At 42.8% G+C, this 21,831-nt stretch overlaps 1 protein-coding gene across 1 annotated transcript in view; it reads right to left on the bottom strand.

The window, feature by feature from the left end:
• The window catches only part of ZCCHC7 (zinc finger CCHC-type containing 7), a gene marked incomplete at its 5' end in the record, with an annotated part of 2,015,093 nt that overhangs the window by 675,056 nt on the left and 1,318,206 nt on the right, over nt 1-21,831 (bottom strand). The window contains one exon of the mRNA XM_044059153.1: nt 13,025-13,195. Coding sequence (XP_043915088.1) covers nt 13,025-13,195 — 171 coding nt within the window. The remainder of the gene's footprint in view (nt 1-13,024; nt 13,196-21,831) is intronic.

Here is a 21,831-nt window from a genome sequence, read left to right as displayed (position 1 = left end):
TTATTCAGAACTCCACACCAATTTTTCATTTTGTGTGTGCTGCTTTGTGTCAGACCCAGCCGATAACAACAGTGCTTACTGTTCAGTGGTGCCAGTGTAACAGACTTTTAATGATACTTACAGTGTGGCAGTTGTCATGTGTCCATCACAGCCCATCTGTTGCATGATATAATGCACCTGCCTGAAAGCATAGCAGCAGACATAGCTACTTCCTTCCCTCTAGGATAGGGGAGTCGCTGTTGGCCACTCACTCCTAACTCCCTGGCTAGATCCCCCAGCACCTGAGTGTCTACTTAATCCCAAGTCAGCTGGGTTAAACTCTGGCTTATACAGTATGGAACTACCTAGAAAGATGACGTGCCAGTGTAACAGACTCTTAATGACACTTACAGTATGGCAGTTGTCATGTGTCCATCACAGCCCATCTGCTGCATGATGTAATGCACCTGCCTGTCAGCACAGCAGCAGACATAGCTGCTTCCTTCCCTCTAGGATAGGAGAGTCGCTGTTGGCCACTCACTCCTAACTCCCTGTCTATATCCCCCAGCACCTGAGTGTCTATTTAATCCCAAGTCAGCTGAGTTAAATTCAGTGACTTATACAGTACGGAACTACCTAGAAAGATGACATGGTGTTCTCCTTTGAAGAGTTGGTAACAAATCTGGGGATTTTATTGCCACGGTTTTGTAGTGTCTGGATGTTTGAAGATGTGTATGTAATAACTGCAGGATGTCTGTAACCTAGACTTCAAATAAACACTCCTTTAAATTTTCCCACTTTAGCCTCTTTTTGTTACACACTTGCACAATCTGTATCGTGCTGATGACAGATTTAGTTTGGTTTAGTTCACAGCTTTCCTTGCAAGTTCAAAATATGACTGAAATGGGTCCAGCCCTACTCTAGGTGCTTAACTTCGGCGAGTGTTTCAGCAAAATCACATTTTGGAACAAAGCTGGCATGGCCTTTTTTGAGTTCTGGCACTCATAGCCTTACTTTTGTAATTAATTAGACCTGACAGCTAGATGACCACGTTATCTACATATAGAAGAAACAATATGTGAGGTAGGTGAAATGTATGTACTTTAACACTTAATGTGAAAGAGTCTTGAAGTACCATTAATTCTGCAAGTAAAAGCATGTGTATTTTCTATGACTTGTTTTTGACATAACTTGTAAATGAATGCACTGCACTATCTTCAAGCATCCAGTCACTGCAAACCTGTGACAAAAAAATCTGCAGATTTGTCACCAACTCTTGAAAAGAGAACACCACTTCTTTCTTATGGAAGGTCAGATCCTTAAAAAATACTCAAGAGCTTTATTGAATCAAGGGATTTAGTAAAAGAAATGAACATAACTACATTAAGTTGTCAATCACCAACAGACTTAAAAATGTAGCTTGTAAGAAAGAGTTTGCAGTACTTTGCAACTTAGGAAGGTTGTTTTGCTGTGCAGAGTAGAGGCCATAGTCTTCAAGTAGGCTTTCAGCTGTGAGGATGCAATGTTTTCAAATAAATAGAAGTTATGTTCTTACCATAACGTTCCATGTTAGTTGTCTTCTTCTCGCCTTCTTCTTGCTGGATGGGTTCGGAGCCGACCTCGGCCCGACTGCCACTCTAAAAGCTCGAGAGTTGGTTCCACCGGCTCGAGGCTCCCCTTATATCCCACAATGCTAGGCGTGAGTTACCTCAGATCTCGTTTGTAAGCTAGGCCCAGCCTATAATAGTAATAGAATAACTAGTAACAAAGTCCACCTCTATAAACAAGGGAGAAGAGAAGGGTGACCTACATCCTGATCCAGGAAATATGCACAGCAGAGCATATACCTAAAGTACAGAGGTGGTAGAAAGAGAGGTCACAATCAAAACTCCTCTAGGTCTGTCCAGGCCAGGGGGAAGGAGGGTGGGACGCAAGAAGGCGGCGAGAAGAAGACAACTAACATGGAACGTTATGGTAAGAACATAACTTCTATATGTTAAGTTGTCTATCTAGCCTTCATTCTTGCTGGATGGGACCGGCCCCTAGCACCTTGTCCCGGGTGGCCTAACAGAACAGACTCTTGAGAACAGTGGAACCAAAGTTAGCTCTATGTCTAGAGGCTAAATCCAGCTTATAATGAGAAATGAAAGTGTGAGGAGTAGCCCAAGTAGCCGCTGCACAAATGGTGTCAATAGGCAGTCTATCTTGGAAAGCTATAGAAGTAGCCAAAGCTCTGGTAGAATGGGCTTTAGGTTTGCTAGGCAGCTTTTGGTGTCTAATTTCATAAACAAGGGAGATCAGAGATGTTAGCCATCTGGATAATGATACCTTTGAAACTGAAAGTCCCTTTCTGCCTTCTGCATAAGAGACTAACAGCTGGTCAGATTTTCTGAATTGTTTTGTTCTATCCAAATAGTACCTTAACTGACGATGAACATCTAGCCAATGCAATCTTTGTTCAGATCTGTTAGAATATTCTGGAAAAGACACGAAGAGGTCAATGCTTTGATTTAGGTTAGCCGAGTAGCCTATTGTTGGTAAGCAGGACGCATTGGTTCAGAAGATACTCTGTCCTTATGGAACAACAGATAAGGAGGTCGGCAGCTGAGTGCATGAAGTTCTGAAACTCTTCTAGCTGAAGTAATAGCTACTAGAAAGAGAGTCTTCCATGATAGTAATTTTAAAGAACAGGAAGCTGCAGGTTCGAAAGGAGAGAGAATTAAAGAACCGAGAACTAAATTTAGGTCCCAAGGGGGAGGAGGATTTCTTACCGGAGGTCTGAGTAGAAAAACTCCTTTCAAAAAAGCTTTGCAAAGCTTGTGGGACATGATGGCAGAATCTGAAATGCCCACATGAAAGTTAGAAATAGCTGCCAATTGAACTTTAAGAGTAGAAGGAGATGAACCTGCATGGAAGAGTTCAGCTAGGAAATCAAGGACCATTTGGATGGAAGCAGTGAAAGGATCTATGTCCCTTCCTTGAGCCCAATAGGCAAACGTTTCCACTTACTCAAATAAATCTTCGAGTGGAAGATTTATGGAAGCTATCAAAATATCTCTAACAGAGTGAGATATTTGAGGAAGCCTGGCTAAGGTTGGAATTGGAGGAACCAAGCAGTGAGGTTCAGGAGGGAGGGAGCGATGAAACTGACCCGACTGATGGATCAAAAGATCTGGAACTAGGTCCAGATGCCAAGGTCGCCCAACAGGAACTGATGTAGAAAGGGGAACCAAACCTGTCGAGGCCAGTACGGAGCAATGAGGATCAATGAAGCCTTCTGAGCGATAGCTTTCTGTATCACTTGAGAGATTAGTGGGAAGGGGAAAAGCATACAGAAGTCCCCTGGCCAAACCTGGACTAGAGCGCCTCTGCTGGGTTGGCCTGGTAACGGGAAAAGGGTGAAAAATCTCTGCACTTGCTGTTTTGGGGAGTAGCAAAAAGGTCGCAGCAAGGCTGGCCCCACTTGAGAAAAATTTCTCTCACAACAGAGTCTTTCAGAGACCACTCGTGAGGCATGAGGATAGCTCTGCTCAACTTGTCCGCGATTTGATTGGACTTCCCGGGGATGTGCGTTGCTATCAGAAAACGCTGAGAAGAAATCGCCTATTGCCACAGTCTGAGTGCTTCTCGACACAGGGGGTAGGACCTGGTTCCGCCTTGTTTGTTGATATACCACACTACAGACATATTGTCCATCTGGATTGCTATCGTTCCCAAGGGAAGAGAGTCTTGAAGGGCTTGCAACGCTAAAAGCACTGCTCTCATCTCTAGAACATTTATGTGCAAGTGGCATTCGTCTGGTTGCCATGTGCCCTGGACAGTTCTGCCCTGATAATGCCCCCCCCACCCGATCAGGGAGGCGTCCGTTGTCAGAGTAGCAACCGGAGGAAGGAACAAAGGGTCTTCCCAATAAGAGCTGAGGGAAGACATCCACCACAGAAGATGATTTCTGCATGTTTGCGTGATCATAATGGTGTGAGACATTGGAAGTTGCTGGTACGACCATTGCGTGAAGAGCATCCATTGAAGGATTCTCATGTGGAATCTGGCTAATGGAAGCAGAGGTATGGCAGCCGCCATAATCCCCAACACTTTCAGAACTAGCCTGGCTTTGATTCTGTTGCTGCTGAAGAGGAGCGAGACTATTTTGTGTATGTCTGTTATTCTCTGATCTGTTAGTCTCGCAGACATGTTGACTGTGTCTAGATTTGCGCCTATGAAGGTAATAGTACGACAAGGCGACAAAACAGACTTTTCAAATTTATTGAAATGCCTAAATTTCGACAAGTGCGAAAGGTGTAGTCCCTGGCCATTAGAAGAAGATGCTTGGTGGGAGCTGTGAGGAGCCAGTCGTCCAAATATGGAAACACCTGGAATCCTTGTCGTCTCAGGTGAGAAGCTACCACTGCCATGCATTTGGTAAACACCGGGGCAGTGGTGAGACCAAAGGGCAGGGCCCTGAATTGAAAATGACTGGTTCCCAGCCTGAAGCGGAGGAATCTTCTGGAGCCGCCTTTTCATTTTATGTGATAGTACGCATCCTGAAGATCTATAGAGCACATCCAGCTTCCCTTTCCCAAAAGGGGAAGGATGGACTGCAGCGTGACCATCCGAAATCTTGTTTTCTTGACTGACTTGTTCAAGATACTGAGATCCAAAATTGGTCTCCAGTCCCCTGTTTTGTTTGGAACTAAAAAGAACCTGGAGTAGATTCCGGATCCTTGCTGGTCTGCTGGAACTGGCTGAATTGCTCTTTTTGCAAGCAGCTTTGAAATTTCCAAAGCTGCAAGATCCCTTTGAGCGGGTGGAACATCTGGAAGGGATTTTTTTGATTGGTTTGGAATGCGAAGGAAGGGAATGGAATAACCTCGAAATGATGGACTGTACCCATTTGTCTTGAGTCAGGGATAGCCAGGCTTTTGGGTACAGTGACAATCTTCCCCCGACTGCCTCCGAAGGTAGGCAGTCGGGCAACACCTCAGGGATGCTGAAAGGGCTTATCAGAGAAGACTTCACGATTGCCCTGGTTCTGCGGACCCCCCCTGCCTCTAGGGCGACGTCTACCATTGTTGTTCCCGCCTCTGCCTCTGGCGGGAACCGACTTTGTCGCCAGGCGAAGTCCCTTGAGATTGTTTATGGAACCACATTTTCCCACTTTTCTGGCCTTTGGGGTAAGGCCTAGAAGGAGTAGAAAACGGACTCGACGGCAGAAAGAGTCTTGCCATCTGTCTCGCACCTAGTCAAGGTTTCTTTCACTTGAGGACCAAAAGAGATGATCCATCAAACGGGAATTAGTGAAAGACGCTTTAAAGGGGTCCGCAGTTGCATAACCGCATCCAGGCGTGCCTGCGTAAGGCCACACCTGTCCCTGCGGCCCTGCTCGCTTCATCAGCCGCATAAGAAAGGAGGCGCATGGAGGAGTTAGCTATGGAGTTCAGGGTAGCCAGCTGAGTGTTCATCTTGTCCTGAAAACCCGCAGCTGTAGGATCCTTCAACATATCACTCGCTTCCTTGATCAAGTCCCTTTGAAGACGAGTAAAATGGCATAGGTAGTTCAGCGACGGCATTGGAACGGTCGCTGACGAGAACATCCGCTTCCGCACCTGTCCATAGACCTGGATTCCTTGTTAGGTGGATGGACAGGCACCGAAGGATCAGCTAGTTCCTTCTTGGTGGCAGCAGCTACCACCACAGCATCCACAGAAACACCTTTTGTGAGAAATTGCTTGTCAGTTGGTGCTGTTATAAATTTGGAGGGTCTCCTGGGGTAGGGTCCACTGAATCAGGAGCCATCCAGGCCTTCTTTGCAACCACCTGCATGAGGGGATCAAAGGGGGGGGACACCCAGGAGGTGGAAGGACGAGAGCCAAATGCCTCAAGATACACAGATTCATCCTCCGAAGGGTTAAGGGCTGGCCAATTTCCCCTCTGTTTCAGGATCTCTAGAATGTCTGCGAAAGAGACATCTTCAGAAGGGGAACGGGGAACCCTCGGAATCCTCTAAATCTGTGTCAGAGGTGACAGACTCAGGTGAGTCTAAGTGCTTCCTCTTACACTTTCTCTTCCTAGGGGGCTCCCCTGCCAATTCAGGAGAGGCCTCGGAAGAGGATGAGATCCCCACAGGGGATTCTTGAGGAGCTTGCTCTCTGCGGTCTGGGATGAGGGAGTGAGTCGACATAACCAAAGGCACTGAAGTGGGAGGGGCGGACGGAGCCGACTGTGGAGTCTAACAAGGTTTCAACACACTCTGCATGACCTCGAAAGCACACCCGTCAGGCAGAGCCAGAGGTCCCCGCTCCGAGAAGCTGAGAACCTCCCTCGGCACCGACAGAGATGGCTCCGAGGCCGATGTCGGAGCCGAACTCACCAGCGCCAAAGCACCGAGAGGGAGAGGGGGGTCGGACAAGGGTCCGATGCCACTCACCCTCGAGCCGACGAGGGAAGCCCGGCGCCGAGATTCTTCAAAGGAAGAAATCGGAGCCGACGGAGCCAAGACAAATGTATCGGCTCCGACGCTACCACAGTCTCGGTTCCGACGCCTGCCCGAGCTCAAAGGAGTTGGAGGAGGAATATTAATTGGAACAAGCTGAGGCATCGACTGATGAGTCAGACTCTGGAGCATTTGGGCCAGTGCCTCAGACTTCAAAAGTCTACTCACTACCCTCTGGAGGTCGTGATCTGATAGCCTCGATGACCTGGAGGAGTGAGATCTATGGCTCCGTTCAGACAGCAGGGCTGGAGCCGAATGAACGGAGCCAAGGGACGGTGACCTCGATCTCTTTCTAGATGTCGGCTCCGATGGTATGATCGGAGCCGACCCATGACTCTCTAATGCCTCGGCCCCGGCCGGAGCCGAGGAAACCACTGAAACAGCAGTCACAGACTCATCGGCTCCAGCCGGAGCCGATGAAGCAGTAGGCTTCAAAGCCTTAGGCCTCGACTCTGAAGCTGGAGCCGAGGTCCTAGAAGCCTTAGAAGGTTTCCCAGAAGACACAGGAAGGGAACCTTCAGGCTTAATTAAGCCCCTCAAAATGAGTTTATTTTTTCTCCTGCAGGACTCTAGGGCTGAAGCCATGACATACAGCACAAGAGTCCTGCAGGTGTAAAGGTCCCAGGCAGTACACAAGAAGTGTGACCGTCTGTCAGAGACATTTTCTGACAGCACGAGTCACACTTCTTGAAGCCTGAGACCTTTGTATCCTTGGACATACTCAAGGAACCTGAAGTGTAATCACACACAAAAACACACACACACAGATTACACTGATAGGATTAAAAGGGATTATTTAAAACTAAAGGTAAGTTAAAAAATTCCCTAAGTAAAACACATACACACTTCTAAGGAAAGGAAGGAAGGGCCAAGGCCTTAGGGAAGAACTAAGTGTTCTTTATAAAAGGAGGGGGCTGGAAAGATAGTAAGGGATAAACAAGTCCACTACACTAAGTGGGAAAGAATTTTACACTAACTAGCCTAAGTTTAAAGAATTTAAACTAGTCTAAACTTTCACTAACCTGGAGCCGGTAGAAAACACACCTCGATCGCTGTAGCGGCAAACGAGATCTGAGGTAACTCACGCCTAGCATTGTGGGATATAAGGGGAGCCTCGAGCCGGTGGAACCAACTCTCGAGCTTTTAGAGTGGCCGAGTCGGAGCCGAGGTCGGCTCCGAACCCATCCAGCAAGAATGAAGGCGAGATAGACAACTTAACATCAAAAGTTATGTACTCATCATAACAACAGATTTGTGATGTCTGTTTCTGTCCTTCCTCAACAGATGGGTCTCAGATTCAATGTTGGATCTAACTCTGGCTGCTTCTAGAGTTGTGGCTCCACATTTCAGCCTTCTCCCCTTACCCATAATCCCATGTTGTTGCCAAGATTACCTCAGATCGAATTTGTCCCCAACCCCATGACACAATCCTGGTTGAAAATACTGAAAAAAAAAACAAAGTACTACAGTCCAAAAAGGGTTATGTGAAATACAGCACTCTTGTGAAGCTGTAAAAGTCCAATACCTAGACAATGGCAGGCAGTATTGTCATACCAGAAGCACACTGCTAATAATCTTCTGTGAAATGAAAAAGGGACAGAGGGAAGGGAGCTGAGAAAAGACAAAACAGGCAATACAGATCTAACATTACAGTGAGTACCTAACTTTTATATCTGATGTTGTCTGTTCAGTCTGTTAATAAACAGATGAGACACAATCCCCAGCTACTTAGCGGTCATGGTGGTCTCATGGAAGAATATCTGGAGGATGGCCCTATTACTGGATAGCAGATCCAGCTTATAATGAGAAATGGAAGTGTGAATGTTAAACCAGGTGGCAACAGTGCAAATATCATCAATAGAAGCATTAAAAAAAGAGGACCATAGAGGCTGAGACAGATCTAGTAGAATGAGCCTTGGCAGGTCTGGGTAGACTGAAGTATTTTTCTTTATATACTTAAGAAATACAGCCAGCTAACCATCTAGCTAGTGATACTTTCGAAACACCTTGACCCAGCTTAACTTTGGAAAAGAGGACAAAAAGCTGGTCAGTTTTTCTGAATGTTTTAGGCCAGTGAAGGAAAAAAAAAAAAAAAAACTGACAAAATACATCCAACTGATGAAACATGTTTTCTCCTCTATTTGAGAAATTTGGAAAGAAAACGAGTAAGACGATGCACATATATTATGAGATGTCTCAGTAGCAACATGCTATGAAAGATGGATTATTCTGTAAAGACACCCTGCCCTTATGTATTTATTTATTGACTTTTGATTACTGTGAAAATCTGATGGGTAGGAACCCATTTTCAGTGGAGACCCGGGAATGATAATGTACAGAAGCTTACATGATATAACTTGAAGTTTAGACGCTCTCTTGGCCGAGGTAAAAGCAACTAGAAAAAGTATTTTCCAGGTCAAAAACTTTATGTTCACCCTGGCAGCAGGTTCAAAGGGTGTTTGGGTCAAAGCTTGGAGCAAAATAGTCATATCCCAAGGGGGTGGATGGGTAGGATCCTCAAGTGGTGGTCTAAGCTGGAAGGTATCTCCAAAGAAGCCTTTATATAGCTTCAGGGATGATAAGGTATAACATTTTTTCTCTAATATGACAGTTTGAAATAGCGGTTAACTGAAATTTCATAGTAGAATAACTGGCCCCATTATGGAAACAAATGCTAGGAAATCAAGAACGTCTGGAATAGGAGAGAAAAAGGGATCCAGTTTCCTTTCTGAAACCTAGACTGAAAACTTTTTCCACTTACTCTTATAAGCTTTTCTGGTAGATGGTCTCAGGGAAGTGAGAATGTGGATAACTTGGGATGAAAGCCTGGACTAACTAGCCATCCTTGGAAGTGGAGAAACTAAGCATTTAACATGAGGACTTGAATGCCTAGGTGAGGCATGCCGGATGGATGAGAGAGAAGACCTGGATCAAGGTCCAGTACCCAAGATGGATGCATTAAGTGAGGCCAGAAGAAGGGGAAACAGACCTGTTGAGGCCAGGAGGGAGCAATGAGAGTTTCCTTGATTTTCCTCTGCAGACCCTTCTGTAAAGAATTTTGGGATTAGCAGATTAGGAGGAAAGGTGTAGAGGCTGGGCAGCCAGATGTGCATTACATCATCTCTTTGTGACCCTTCCTGTAGAAGGATCAAGGCAAAGAACCTGCTGCACTTGGAGTTGATGGGAGAAGCAAAAAGAATGCAGCACAGTTGACTCAAATGGTGAAAAATTTGTTTTGCGACTGTTGGATTGACAGACCATTAGTAAGGTAGCAGAACTGAGCTCCTCAACCTGTCTGCTAGAATGTTGGACTTCCCTAGTACGTGCATTGTTATCAGAAAGCAGCTGGAAAATATCACCCACTGCCATACTCACATGGCTTCTCAACACAGTGGGTAGAACCATGTTAAGCCTTGTTGTTGACGTATCAGACTAATGACATGCCATCTGGATACAGATCATGCCTAGAAAAAGGACATCCTGAAAAGTCTTCAAAGCTAGGAGGACTGCCCTCATCCATAAGACATTGATTTGAAGTTTTTTTTTTCTTTAACAGTAAATACTAGCAATGGTAAATACAATATGTAGCGGTAAGCCTACACCACAATACCAACAATGGCAATAAGAAATACTTAACAGTAGGTAAGTCAAGTCTTAGAAAAGGAAAGGGATAGAGGGCACCACAGGCACAAGAAAAATGGAATAAAAGATTTACAAGTAACACAAGAGTTATCTACACATCAGAAAAGGAACTTCCAGACAAGCAAAATAATACCATTTCCCAAAAAGATGAAGAACTACTACTATAAAAAAATAATAAAGGGATAACATAGCTGAGGCAAGCCTAACCCAAGCAGACGTCTGTTCATTATGACTGGCAAATGAGATCGGAGGTAACCTTTGGGACAATAGGGGATTATGGGTAAGAGGAGGAGCCTGAGCTGAGGATCCAAAATTCTAGAAGCGGCTGAAGTCAGAGCTGAGATCAGATCTGATGCTCATCTGTTGACAAATGGACAGAAGATACATCAGTTCCTTTGATAACACAGGCAGCAGTGAGAGTGGTCAATAAGATTCAAATCGATCTTGTAAATCTTATTTTGGAAGTGATGTTAATGTAGAGGTCTCCACAAATCTAGAAAGAACTCCAGGAAAGGGAAATGGTGATATAGCAAACAGATACTTATGTTGATAAATGTGTCATCTTCAGTGCCCTTGAATAAAAAGTACAGAACAGAGTGTGTACTAATGTCAATCACCTTTTGTTGAGAATGTGCTAAACCTATATTCTTTTACCATACAATCATGAAGTAATGCATTTCTGATTTTGCATTTTTGTGTTTAGGTATTTTACTTAACTGCAAAGGTGCCACAGATTTTGCAGACAGGGTGATGCAAGCTAAACTTACTTTGACAATTTGAAACAGTCTTTTTTGAAATATGCTCAAAGTATATGTTTTTATTTTATCTGGGATATCTTGGTTGCTTCGTTGAATTGTGTTGGTGTTTTTATTGTTATTCTCATAATTTCTTCAAGTCACCTGTATGCAGACAACATCACCAGGAACAGTAAAGGGAAATAACAGAAACGTTTCATGGGGACTGTGCACCCACACTTATTATATTCAGTAATCCCTCATTTGTAAAGGCACTCAAGGTAACAGCCTTCTGCAGTCTGTGATTTCTCACCAAATGTTACAGAAAATTTGCTACATGAGCAGACAAATTTATATCATATTATCAAATTTTGAGACTCAAAATTCATATGGTTGAGACCATATGCTCGAGTTTCTGAAAACTCGAATGTAAAAAAAAAAATCTACATTTTTGCAGGGGGAAAAGACCTCCTGCACCCCCACACCCTCTGCAAATTTTATATACCAACTGCAAGATCGCACTACAGTGGGGAAAAGGGTAAATTAATTCCCTACTAAAGCATGTCTATGCAGATTGCAGAATAGTGGGGATCTGAATGGAAACTTTGCAATGGAAAAAAGTATACTCTCAGCACACATGTTCTCTCCACAATAGGACTTGAGAATTCGACTGTTAGTCCCCAACTTATTGTACTAATACCAGTACAACTACTGATAGTGCTAGCATCAAAAAAGGATAGCAGAGATAGGTTACATAGTTAAAACTCCCTTAACAATACTGTGACACTTCACATTAATTATCACTGGTCTATGTTTGGCCATCAAATGGCACATTCATTGAACGGCCATTCGCCGAACAAAAAACCTTGAACATACCATTCCTCAAGAAGGCACATCATCATAAAAAAATACATTGAACAGTCATAGTTGGCCAACAGAAAGTAAACAGCATGTATGTACTTGTAGGTACGGTAACGATAAGGAAACTTTCCCTTACCCCACTTCAGTACCATCTCGGAGTTGGTATTGGTAATTGAAGGGGTGCAGCCCCCACACATGAGAATCCTCCTAATGTGGGGGATTGCACCTCCCACACCCCCCCTCATTACATATACCAGCTCCAGGACTGCACTGCAGCGGAAAAAGAAAACGTTTTCTTATCGCTACCTTACCTATATGTACGTAAGTGCTGTTTACTTTCTGTTGGCCAACCATGGTCATTTAATGTATTTTTTATGGTAATATGTGGTTTCGCTGAAAGGGACTTTCAATGGTTTATGTTTGGCGAATGGCCATTTGATGAAAGTGCCAAATATAGACCCAATTGTCACATCTTTAACATGACTGACACACTGAACACATGTAGTGCCACTACAGTATATTGCACTGCACAAGCCTGGTACCAGATGACTCAACAAAGACTTTGGTCCAGACTATGTCCAAAATGTTCAGTTTCAACTAGAAGACAAGATGCTTTAGAAGCCTGCTAGGAAAGGATTGCAGTGAGCAGCTGAGGCTGGATCGACTATCCAAAAGGTAGATGGCGGTGTGCTGGCAGACTGTACAAAAGTCCATAAGTGCAGTTCTATACACAATGACTTGATCTGAGGTAGGAAAATGGTACAAGCTAGTCAAAGAATACATAATGCTGCAAAGGCACACTTATGAACATACTGAAGCATGTATCCAACCTCTGATTTGTGTAGCAGGTAGTAAGCCATGTCTTCTGGCCAATAGGTGGGCCATGTTAAGCAGCATACAAAACAGCCTCCTAACCTCTGTTGAATGACAGTCATGAACTGCCTCTCTCACATCCCCTACTGGTGTTCTTTGGCACTGAGGAAATGGAGGAAATAAGCCAAGTAAGGAGACAAGGGCTTGACTACCATATGGGAAAAGGGGGCTCAAATACTCTACAGACAAAAAACACAATGATGTGTGCAGCTTTAAAAATGAAATCTCTAACTGTGCTTATTTAAGTAAGTTTCTCTCATTCTTTATTTTATATTCACTGGGTCACTTCCCATCTTTATCCTATCTAACTTAGGAATATAAACAAATCTTAAACCCTGCAGTCACACAAGTGGCCATACTGGGTAGACAGTAATCGTGAATAAGTTACAGCTGTCAGATGACCAATGAAGACAGATGGAAATTTTATAAGATGTGAAATACTTACATCAGCGTAGTGACCTGCCATTTCACAGCGGTGGCAATGTTTTTTCCAGTAAGGCCTTTCAATACATTCTCGATAGAAGTGACCAGGCAAGCTGCAGTTTGAGCAAGGTCGCTCTGGACAGGAGTTCTGAAAATGGTCCTTCTCACCACAAAGGCAGCAGACTGGACTTTTCTGAAAGCAAGATGCAGCAATATATTAAAGAAAAAATATTAGCATTAGTCTTCCTCAGTACGCAAATATCCTGAAAACATGATGTCATTTCATCAAGACTGATGGCTATGTAAGAGGAAATGCAAATAAATATTCATAGCTATGAACAACTTTGAATGTGCTTATTATTCTGAGGAAAGCAAATCAAATTCTGTTCTTACTTATGCAAAGATGTTATCCACAATTTTTGCAAAGTCAGCTAAATCACACAATCTGCTCTGCTTACCCTACAGGTCATCACGAGTGTCTTCTCAATATCTGCAGCTAGGTACTTAATACTGGCACAATAATGTAGCATTTGCAATATATGCCAGCATTATAGCATTAGGCAGGACTATCCATTTGTAGCCTCTGATGTCCAGCTTATGACCTACTAAGGAAGCCTGAATGCCACCACCCCATGCTACTTTCTGCTTGTCAAATGCATATCATACACACATGCACACATACACAAGTATTCTTGAAGGAAGTTAGTGGATTATTACTGACAGGGGAAATTAAATTCCATTACATTGACAGGTGTTGTGTAATATGACAGGTACACATTTTCTACTGTTAGTATTTATTTTAGTATTATGTTCCCCATTTTGGAATAAGCCCCCCAAGTACTGTCTTCCAGGCACAGACATTTAAACAGAACTAAATCAGATATCATCTTATAGAACAGACAGAGGTCACCTCCAAGTAGCTTATAATGAACAGAATACAATGAGAATTCCTAAAGCCCCTCTGAAAAGTTCAGGTTTTAAAACTTACTGCTTTTTCAAGTAAGGAGACACTGACACTTTTTTACTTTTCTCTAGTAGTAGAAGGCTAAAAAACACTCCCTGTATTCAACAATATGCCACATCAATGAGATATAAAGTGGCAATAGTGATCTCCCTGGAGTGACTAGATGGGTTTGAGAATTAGGCAGATTACAAAATATGCTATTCTACCTTTGGTAGACATGCATTAGTATAAGAGTTGGCTACACAGTCCCTACATCTCTGACGATGGTGTCAAATTAATTTTTAATCCAACCATATGATACTAGATTTACTAATGTTAAATGTGAGTTCATTACTACTGTATCAGCTGTGTATTTTTTTCACGGACGGTCTTGGAGAACTTTAACATAATTTACTAATGTGATAATGTTACTCAATTTGCAAACAAATTCCCCAATAGGGTACTTATCTTTATAAAAATACTCTCTTAACTGGATCTTTAGGGATGGAATTGGACCCAATGGCTACAGATTTCATACTCTGAAAATACAGTGCAAGCCTGTGGTAAAAAAAGTTAAAATAGCATGGGATGACTGCCTCTGTTATTGAGGATATATGAGTGCATCCATACAATGGGTGGTGCTAGCCCAAGCTGGAATATCTAAAAGCTCTGGGATCCGCCTGTAGCTAATTCTCATATGCACTGAATTATACTACAACAGTGACCTATATGAAGAAATGTATGCATCATTCCTTCTGTAATTCCTTAATTTTGCTATCACTAATGAAAATGCTTGATCTCCTTTATTATATATTTCATAACCTATGTATCAATACATATCCAATAATGAAAGCTATGTCGTATTTTTGGTACATCAAATCAACCCACAGACACACACACACACAAATAGAAATATATATATATATATATATATATATATATATATACATACATATATACATACACACACACACACACACACACACACACACACACACACTTTTTTGATTTTAGCATTTTCTATCCCCCCCCTCCTATTAACCTTCTTGTTGATCAGTTGTCTTTTTCATCCCATCCTCTCATCCGAACTACTGCAGCACTGACAGTAAAGGCAGGCTTGCCAGTGAGGTGTCATCCTGAGACCCTTCCCATGATGCTGCAATGTTAGCCAAGTGCTACACAAGATTAACTCCACACAATTTCCAGCTAAAAGAGGTAAAAGAACTGGAAGAAGGATCTTTAAAAAATGGAAGGACCAAATTATAATAAATAAATAAAATTATATAGACGTAAATGTCTTCTACGTGGAGACATGCGTGAATGGGCATGCCTTCGTTGAAGGTTGTGCGTCAGGGCTGGTAACTCGGCATGTAAAAATCAACTACCAATCATTAGCGGACTGGAGTTTCGCTGTGGCGACCCCTAACCGGGAAAAGCCGAAAGACCCAACAACAACATATAGACATAAATGCAAATTGTGGGAATGATACATGCAGAATAATGTTCAGGAGGAGGAGTGAGGTTTAAGGGAATCCCATGTTCAGTTCTTTGATTTCTTTAATAATCATCAATACTTCACTTACAGCTGGTTTAAAGTTTGATTTCCATTTTCTAGTAATAGCTTTTTGGCAGCCAATAGAATTACACTTAATAAGGTCTTACTACATCTAGGCATTTCAGATCCTGTGTAATAGCTCAATATAATAATTTCCTTAGTTATAGTCATTTGCACTCCCAATATTTCTGACAGAGTACTCTCTAGGGACGGTATAAAAGCTGCCAACTTGTACACTCCCAGAAAACATGCCCAGAGTTGCCTCTTTCTTTCCCATTACACCTCAAACATTTGCTATCCACTAGAGAGGAAACTAATTATTTGCTGTCTGCTTGGGGTATAAAATACCTATGCAAATACCTCCAAGCAAAAATCTTATACCTTCTGGACTTGTTGCATACTTGGGATCCTCCCTTTTGTGTTACTTTGTAAAACTGCATTTCAAGTCTCTCTTCCCAATCTAGTTTTCTAACCTCTTCTGATTTATTCTCATAGTTATTGTGTAATATTTTATATGGCCTAGTAATTATCCCTTTTCTAACAGCAGTTTCTGTTTGAGACTTGACAAAATACTCTACCAGAGCTAGTCTTTCACTTAGGACTTCCCTATCCCTTTCTCTTGCCAGGTTAGGTAACATCTAACCTGTAGTCCAAATTTCTGCTTGGCCTCGTCCCACTCAACTACCTTTCCCTCACTAGTTGTTTACTCCCGATATCTTGGCTCATTTGCCAGTTTTCTCCATTAAATTCCAGCTTCCTCTTGTCTGTTCTTTGTACCCATGATTGTAGTCATCCGTATTAGCAAAATCTCCTTTCTTCATTCACATGTTGATCAAGTTTTTAGAACAATGACCTGTACATTTATAAATATAAAATTCTGTACAGTTAATTGTTGTTCTCCTTAAGGATCTACATAAAAAATCATACTCTTTTTTAATTGTTTGAACTCTCTGCTTGCTTCATCATCATCCCTTTCCACTCTGATTTATAATGTTCTGCTTGTGCTATGTATATGAGCCTTATATACACAAATCAGATAACCCTAACCATCTTGTTCTATGAGGAGGATCAACTTATCCCATTTAACTCTGACCCTCTTTCCTTCTGAAAGAAATTCCTTTAACTCTTTATTAATTATTGTCCACAACTTTGTTTCTGGTTGATAAAAATATGCCTGACTTGTATGTAAGACTAAAGGGACAGAAAATATTTTCACTATTTGCGTCTTACTCTCCATAAACAAAAGCTTCCCATTTCTCAGTTTTAATACTCCTAAATACTGATGTGCACTGCTTAACATCATCCTACACAATATCTGACCATATTTATGTCCATACTGTACTAAGCGGATGTACAGAAGGATATTAAGTGAAGCACACTGTAAAGAATACAGTGTTCACTTAATGTCCTTGTTTCTTAACGCTCTATGGGACAGAACCTATGCTGGACATTCGGCTGCACATATCTGTACTTCATCTTATTATGCCACCACAAACATAGGTATTGCTGAAGCAATTCATGTGTGGGTACATAATTTACTGTTATAGCCTTTGCTTTATCTTCATCTATTTTATACAGTGGAAAGACTTAAAACTGTCTCAAAATGTACCTCAACACCAAGATGTCATTTCCTGGATTTATCAAAAATGAAATAATGTCATCTGCAAATAAAGTCAACTTTTCTTGATTACCATATCCTTGAATTTCTGAGTCCCTTGTTTTCTTTGCCTCTAAATATAAATAATTAAGGGGAAAAAGGGCACCCTGTCTGGTTCTTCTATTCAAATATGTTATCAGAGAGGAACCCTTCTAATTTAATTCTTGCCTCCAATCTTTCATATATCCTTTTAATTAACTCTCTTATTGTATCAGGGAATGTAAATGCTTCCACTGCCTTAATCATAAAACCCCAGCTTACTCTATCAAATGCTTTTTTTGTATTAACACCCCACCAACAGCAGCTGCATTTTCTTACATTCTACTTTCCTCTTAATGTTGCCAAATGTTTGCCTCCCCTCCACAAAACTACAATGATCCATATCTATCAACACTGGCAAACCATTGCCCTTCTCTTAGCTAATATTGACATAAAACAATTTTTAATCATGATTTAAAACTGGAATGGGTCTAAGTCTGATGAGCCATTACCCTTTTTAGGTAATACAGCCACCACAGCTTTCTTCCAAGAAGCTGGTGCTTCCTCTCCTTTTAAAATGCGATTAAACAAAATTTTCACAGGTTCATAGGTAGGTACTAGTCTATCAGCCCAAGGGCCTACTTAAGCCTAGCCAACAAGGTTCCATGGCTTACGCCACCCAAGAAAGTTATTTTCCTGTGCCACTGTCGAGCAGAGACACAGAAGTGATCCCCGGGGTGTATTTCCTATTTCCCATCCACTCATCAAGATTTTTCTTGAAGAGTGCTAATGAAGAACTTTGCTTGACATAGATGGGTAGTTTATTCCAGAGTATAGGAAGTCTCTGGGACAGGAATCTATCCCTCCAGCATGTTCTGTTTATTGTGGTGACAAGGTTTAGGTCCCTAGAGCGTGCAGCTCGGAGGGATTGGGATTTCTTTAGGAGTAGCATGTCCAACAGCTCTGGGTTTGACATAGCTTTATATGTTAGGCAGAGATCACCTCGGAGTAGGCGATATGCTACGGAGTAAAGCTGGAGTCATTTGAGGCGGTCAGTGTAGGGCATTTGTTTGAGGCCAGTAATCCTCTTTGTGAGGTACTTCTGTGGCCTTTCCAGATGCTGCAGATGTCTTGTGAGGTACATTCCAAAAGGGGCGTTGTACTCTATAATGGGTCTAATGAGTGTCGAGTAGAGGGGAACAATGACCTCTTTTTTCCTGGATGAGAACCCTTTTATGATGAGGTGTGCCACGTAGAAGGACTTCCTGACTACTGTGGCAATGTGACTATCAAAGGAGAGTCTACTGTCCACTAGGGTCCCAAGGTCTCTTATCATGCATTCAGTGTTAAGTAGATTGCTGCCTATGTGGTAGTTCATGGGTACAGAGTTTTTACCATGGCATTGAGCTTGAGGCCATAGCTCTGACACTAGGCATCTGTCTCAGTGAGGCCCTTCTGTAAGATGTCCACATCATTTGGGGACTTGACTATGGCTCCTAGTTTGCAGTCATCTGTGAACTTCATTAGCCAGAGGCCTTCTGTGTTAGCCTGTACATCAGAGAAGTAGAGACCAAACAGGAGAGGTCCCAGGACAGAACCCTGTGGTACTTCACTTGTCACTGCTTTGAGGTCAGATTTGGAGTCTGCAACTTTTACAGTGTGGGTTCTGTCAGTGTGCCAGTTGGCAACCCATCTTGTGACGTAGGGATTTATACCTAGTTTAGTGAGTTTAGCTATAATTCCAGAATGGGGGATGGTGTTGAAAGCCTTGGCAAGGTCAAGATAGGCTGTGTGAACCACCTTACCCTCATCCACGGCTTTGGTGACTGCCTCAAAGTCGTCGATCAGGTTCAGGAGGCATGGATCTGCCTTTCACAAACCCGAACTAGGTGGGATCCAGAGTTTGGAGGTTACTGATGTCTTTGTTTATGAGTTCCATGATGATACGTTCCATGGCCTTGCAGACCAGGCTCGTCAGGCTAATAGGTCGATAGTTCCCGGGATCAGTGGTGGCTCCCCCTTTGTGGAGTGGGATAACTGTTGCTGTGCACCATTCAGTGGGCACAAAGCCTGATGCGAGGCTATTATTGAGCATGAGGCTTAAGTGGGAAGCCAGTTCATTCTGAAGTTCATGTAAAATGCAGCCTGGGATGTTGTCCGGTCCCATGGATACTGTTTACCTGCGTAGTTGTGATTACAGGGACTCTGCATTCTTCCTGTATAGATATGGGCCCTTTAGGGGGTGAGAGTGGGGTAAAGTTAGCACTGAACCTATCTGCCAGGATGTTGGCAATATCAGTTGGTTCTGTAATTTTTGCGCCTTTGTGCTGTAACTCAGAGCAGATCTAGGTTTTGCCATCTAGATTCTTGACATAGCTATAGAATGCTTTGTGGTTGTCCTTGGATTTAGTGGTGATTTTGTTTTCGTAGCTAGCTTTGGAGGATCTTATAAGGGATCTCAGCTTCTTACTGAGGCTGACCAGGGAGCTCCTCCACTCATGGGATTTTACTCTCTTTTGCAACAGTTTCTTCCTTTTGATGTACAGTTTGTTTATGGCAGAGGACCACCAGATTGGCTTCCTTTTTCTGGAGGACAGTGTCTTGGTTCTGTTTGGGATAGTACGATCCATGCACTCGTGTAAGTGCTTATAGAGTGCATTTGTGTAGGATTCAGCAGTTGTAACTGTATTGTCCATCTGCATGGGTGTCATAAAGTTCACCACTTCTGTCTTAAGAAGCATGTAGTTGGCTTTGGAGAAATTTTTTACTGTGGTTTCCTTAATGGGGGGTGGGGGCGGGATGTGGATATCAAGGGTGATAAGCTTATGGTCAGATCGGACCAACGAGGAGTTGACTTCATTTGTGGAACACCAGTCACTCATGTTGGTAATGACTAGGTCTAGGATATTGTTGCCCCTGGTGGGGATGTGGATAAGTTGATCTTGGGCATTGGAGTTTATGAATTCCAAAAAGCGTTGAGCTAAGGAGTTGGTACACGAGTAGTTTTCCCAGTTAATGGTGGGGTAGTTGAAGTCGCCCATTATTAGGGTGTTTGGTTGAAACCTAATATTTTCCAGTACATCAAGAAAAGAGGAGTGGGAATCCTGGGGCATGTTGGGGGATCTGTAGCAGGCTACAATTTGGATTGCAGTTTTGCCCAGTTAGTTGCACTTGGATAACCTTGGATGCATTATGCTGAGCAACTAGCCTGGAGGTGTGGATATCCTTAATGAATATGGACACACCTCCACCTTTGGTGTTTCAGTCCAGGTTACATGGCCGAAACGTGTGGTATGAGTTATAGCCTGGTAGTGCAGGGGTGCTCTCTGGAGCCTTGAACCAGGTCTGAGTCACTGCACAGATATCGATGTTCTCCATTTTAAGGAGTGCCTCGAGTGAGTGCATTTTGAGATTTAGACTTCTAGCATTGAGTATCATTACCCTCAGTTTTTGCTTGCCTGTTCCTGTTATGGTGTTGAATTTGTTATTTGAACCCTGCCTAAAAAAGGCACTAAAGGGGCAGCAAGAGCCTTAGCCAGTATCCAGAATCCCAGGGGCGACAGGTGCAGGCCATCTGTTTCCAGATATTTAGCAATTTCTTCCTTCCTAACTTCAAATCTTCCACAGGAATACCATCTGTTCCTGGAGATGTCCCTTCAGATTGATAATATATTACCATTTTATATCGCCGTCTCCTATCTTAACCATTAGTTATTGAGCCTCATCATTCTCTAACCTTCTCATAATTGTGTTTCCATAAATATTTTCAGTTGTGATTTTTCTTGGTTTCCACAAAGTACAGTTTTGTACCTACCATAAATGTAGATGTTTGAGTGTATTCACTGCTGCAGTCATTACACTTGGGTTATCCTGCTGTCAGGCGGTCCTGCAGTCGGCCAGAGTTCCAAAGTCTTGGTCCCGCATCAGTTGCTGTCACTTCTTCCCTGACGTCAGTGTGCCAGGGGTATATAAAATGCAGCCAACGCCATTTTCTTCAGTTTTTCTTGCCCCAGATGTCAGGTGCCCCCAAATAGGTAGGCAATACATATTGCTAATAAAACATACATAAAAAATAAAAACAATACCTTCAGTTACAAGCAAATACACTACATAGGTTGTATAGGGTAGAAAGGTATAGATAAGTCCCAGCTAAGAAAGTGGGGATGGAGGGAGGGTAACCTGGACTGCAGCAGTGAATACACTTGAACATCTACATTTATGGTAGGTACAAAACTGTACTATGTTCATCGTGTTTCACTGCTGCAGTCATTACACTTGGGTTGATTCCCGAAGCTGAGGTTGGGTGGCTGGGTCTATAAAGGATTCGGGGTGGCTATGAGGCCCTGCAGCACTGCAGTGGCAAAGCCAGCTCTGGATTTAGAGTAAAGAGGTAAGTGGCAATGCTTGGTAAAGGTGTGCACTGAACTCCAAGTTGCAGCTTCCAAAATATCCTTGGTAGGTATGCCTCTAAGGTAGGCAGTTGAAGTGGCTGTTGCCCTGGTGGAATGTGGTCTAATGTTGCTAGGTACAGTTTTTCCATGCTGTGTGTAGCAGAAACGGATACAGTGTCCTATCCACTTTGAAATGGTCTGCTTTGAAATAGCCTTTCCCTGTGATCCTGCAGCATATGCTACAAACAATTGCTCAGTTTTCCTGAAAGCTTTTGTTTTGTCCAAGTAGAAGCGTAACTGCCTG

Source organism: Protopterus annectens, chromosome 17.part0, assembly GCF_019279795.1.
Source record: "Protopterus annectens isolate FY-2018-M chromosome 17.part0, PAN1.0, whole genome shotgun sequence".
In the NCBI taxonomy this organism is placed as follows: Eukaryota; Metazoa; Chordata; order Ceratodontiformes; family Protopteridae; genus Protopterus; species Protopterus annectens.
Note: the sequence above shows the minus strand (reverse complement) of the source record. Positions and strands in the feature narration are given on the sequence as shown.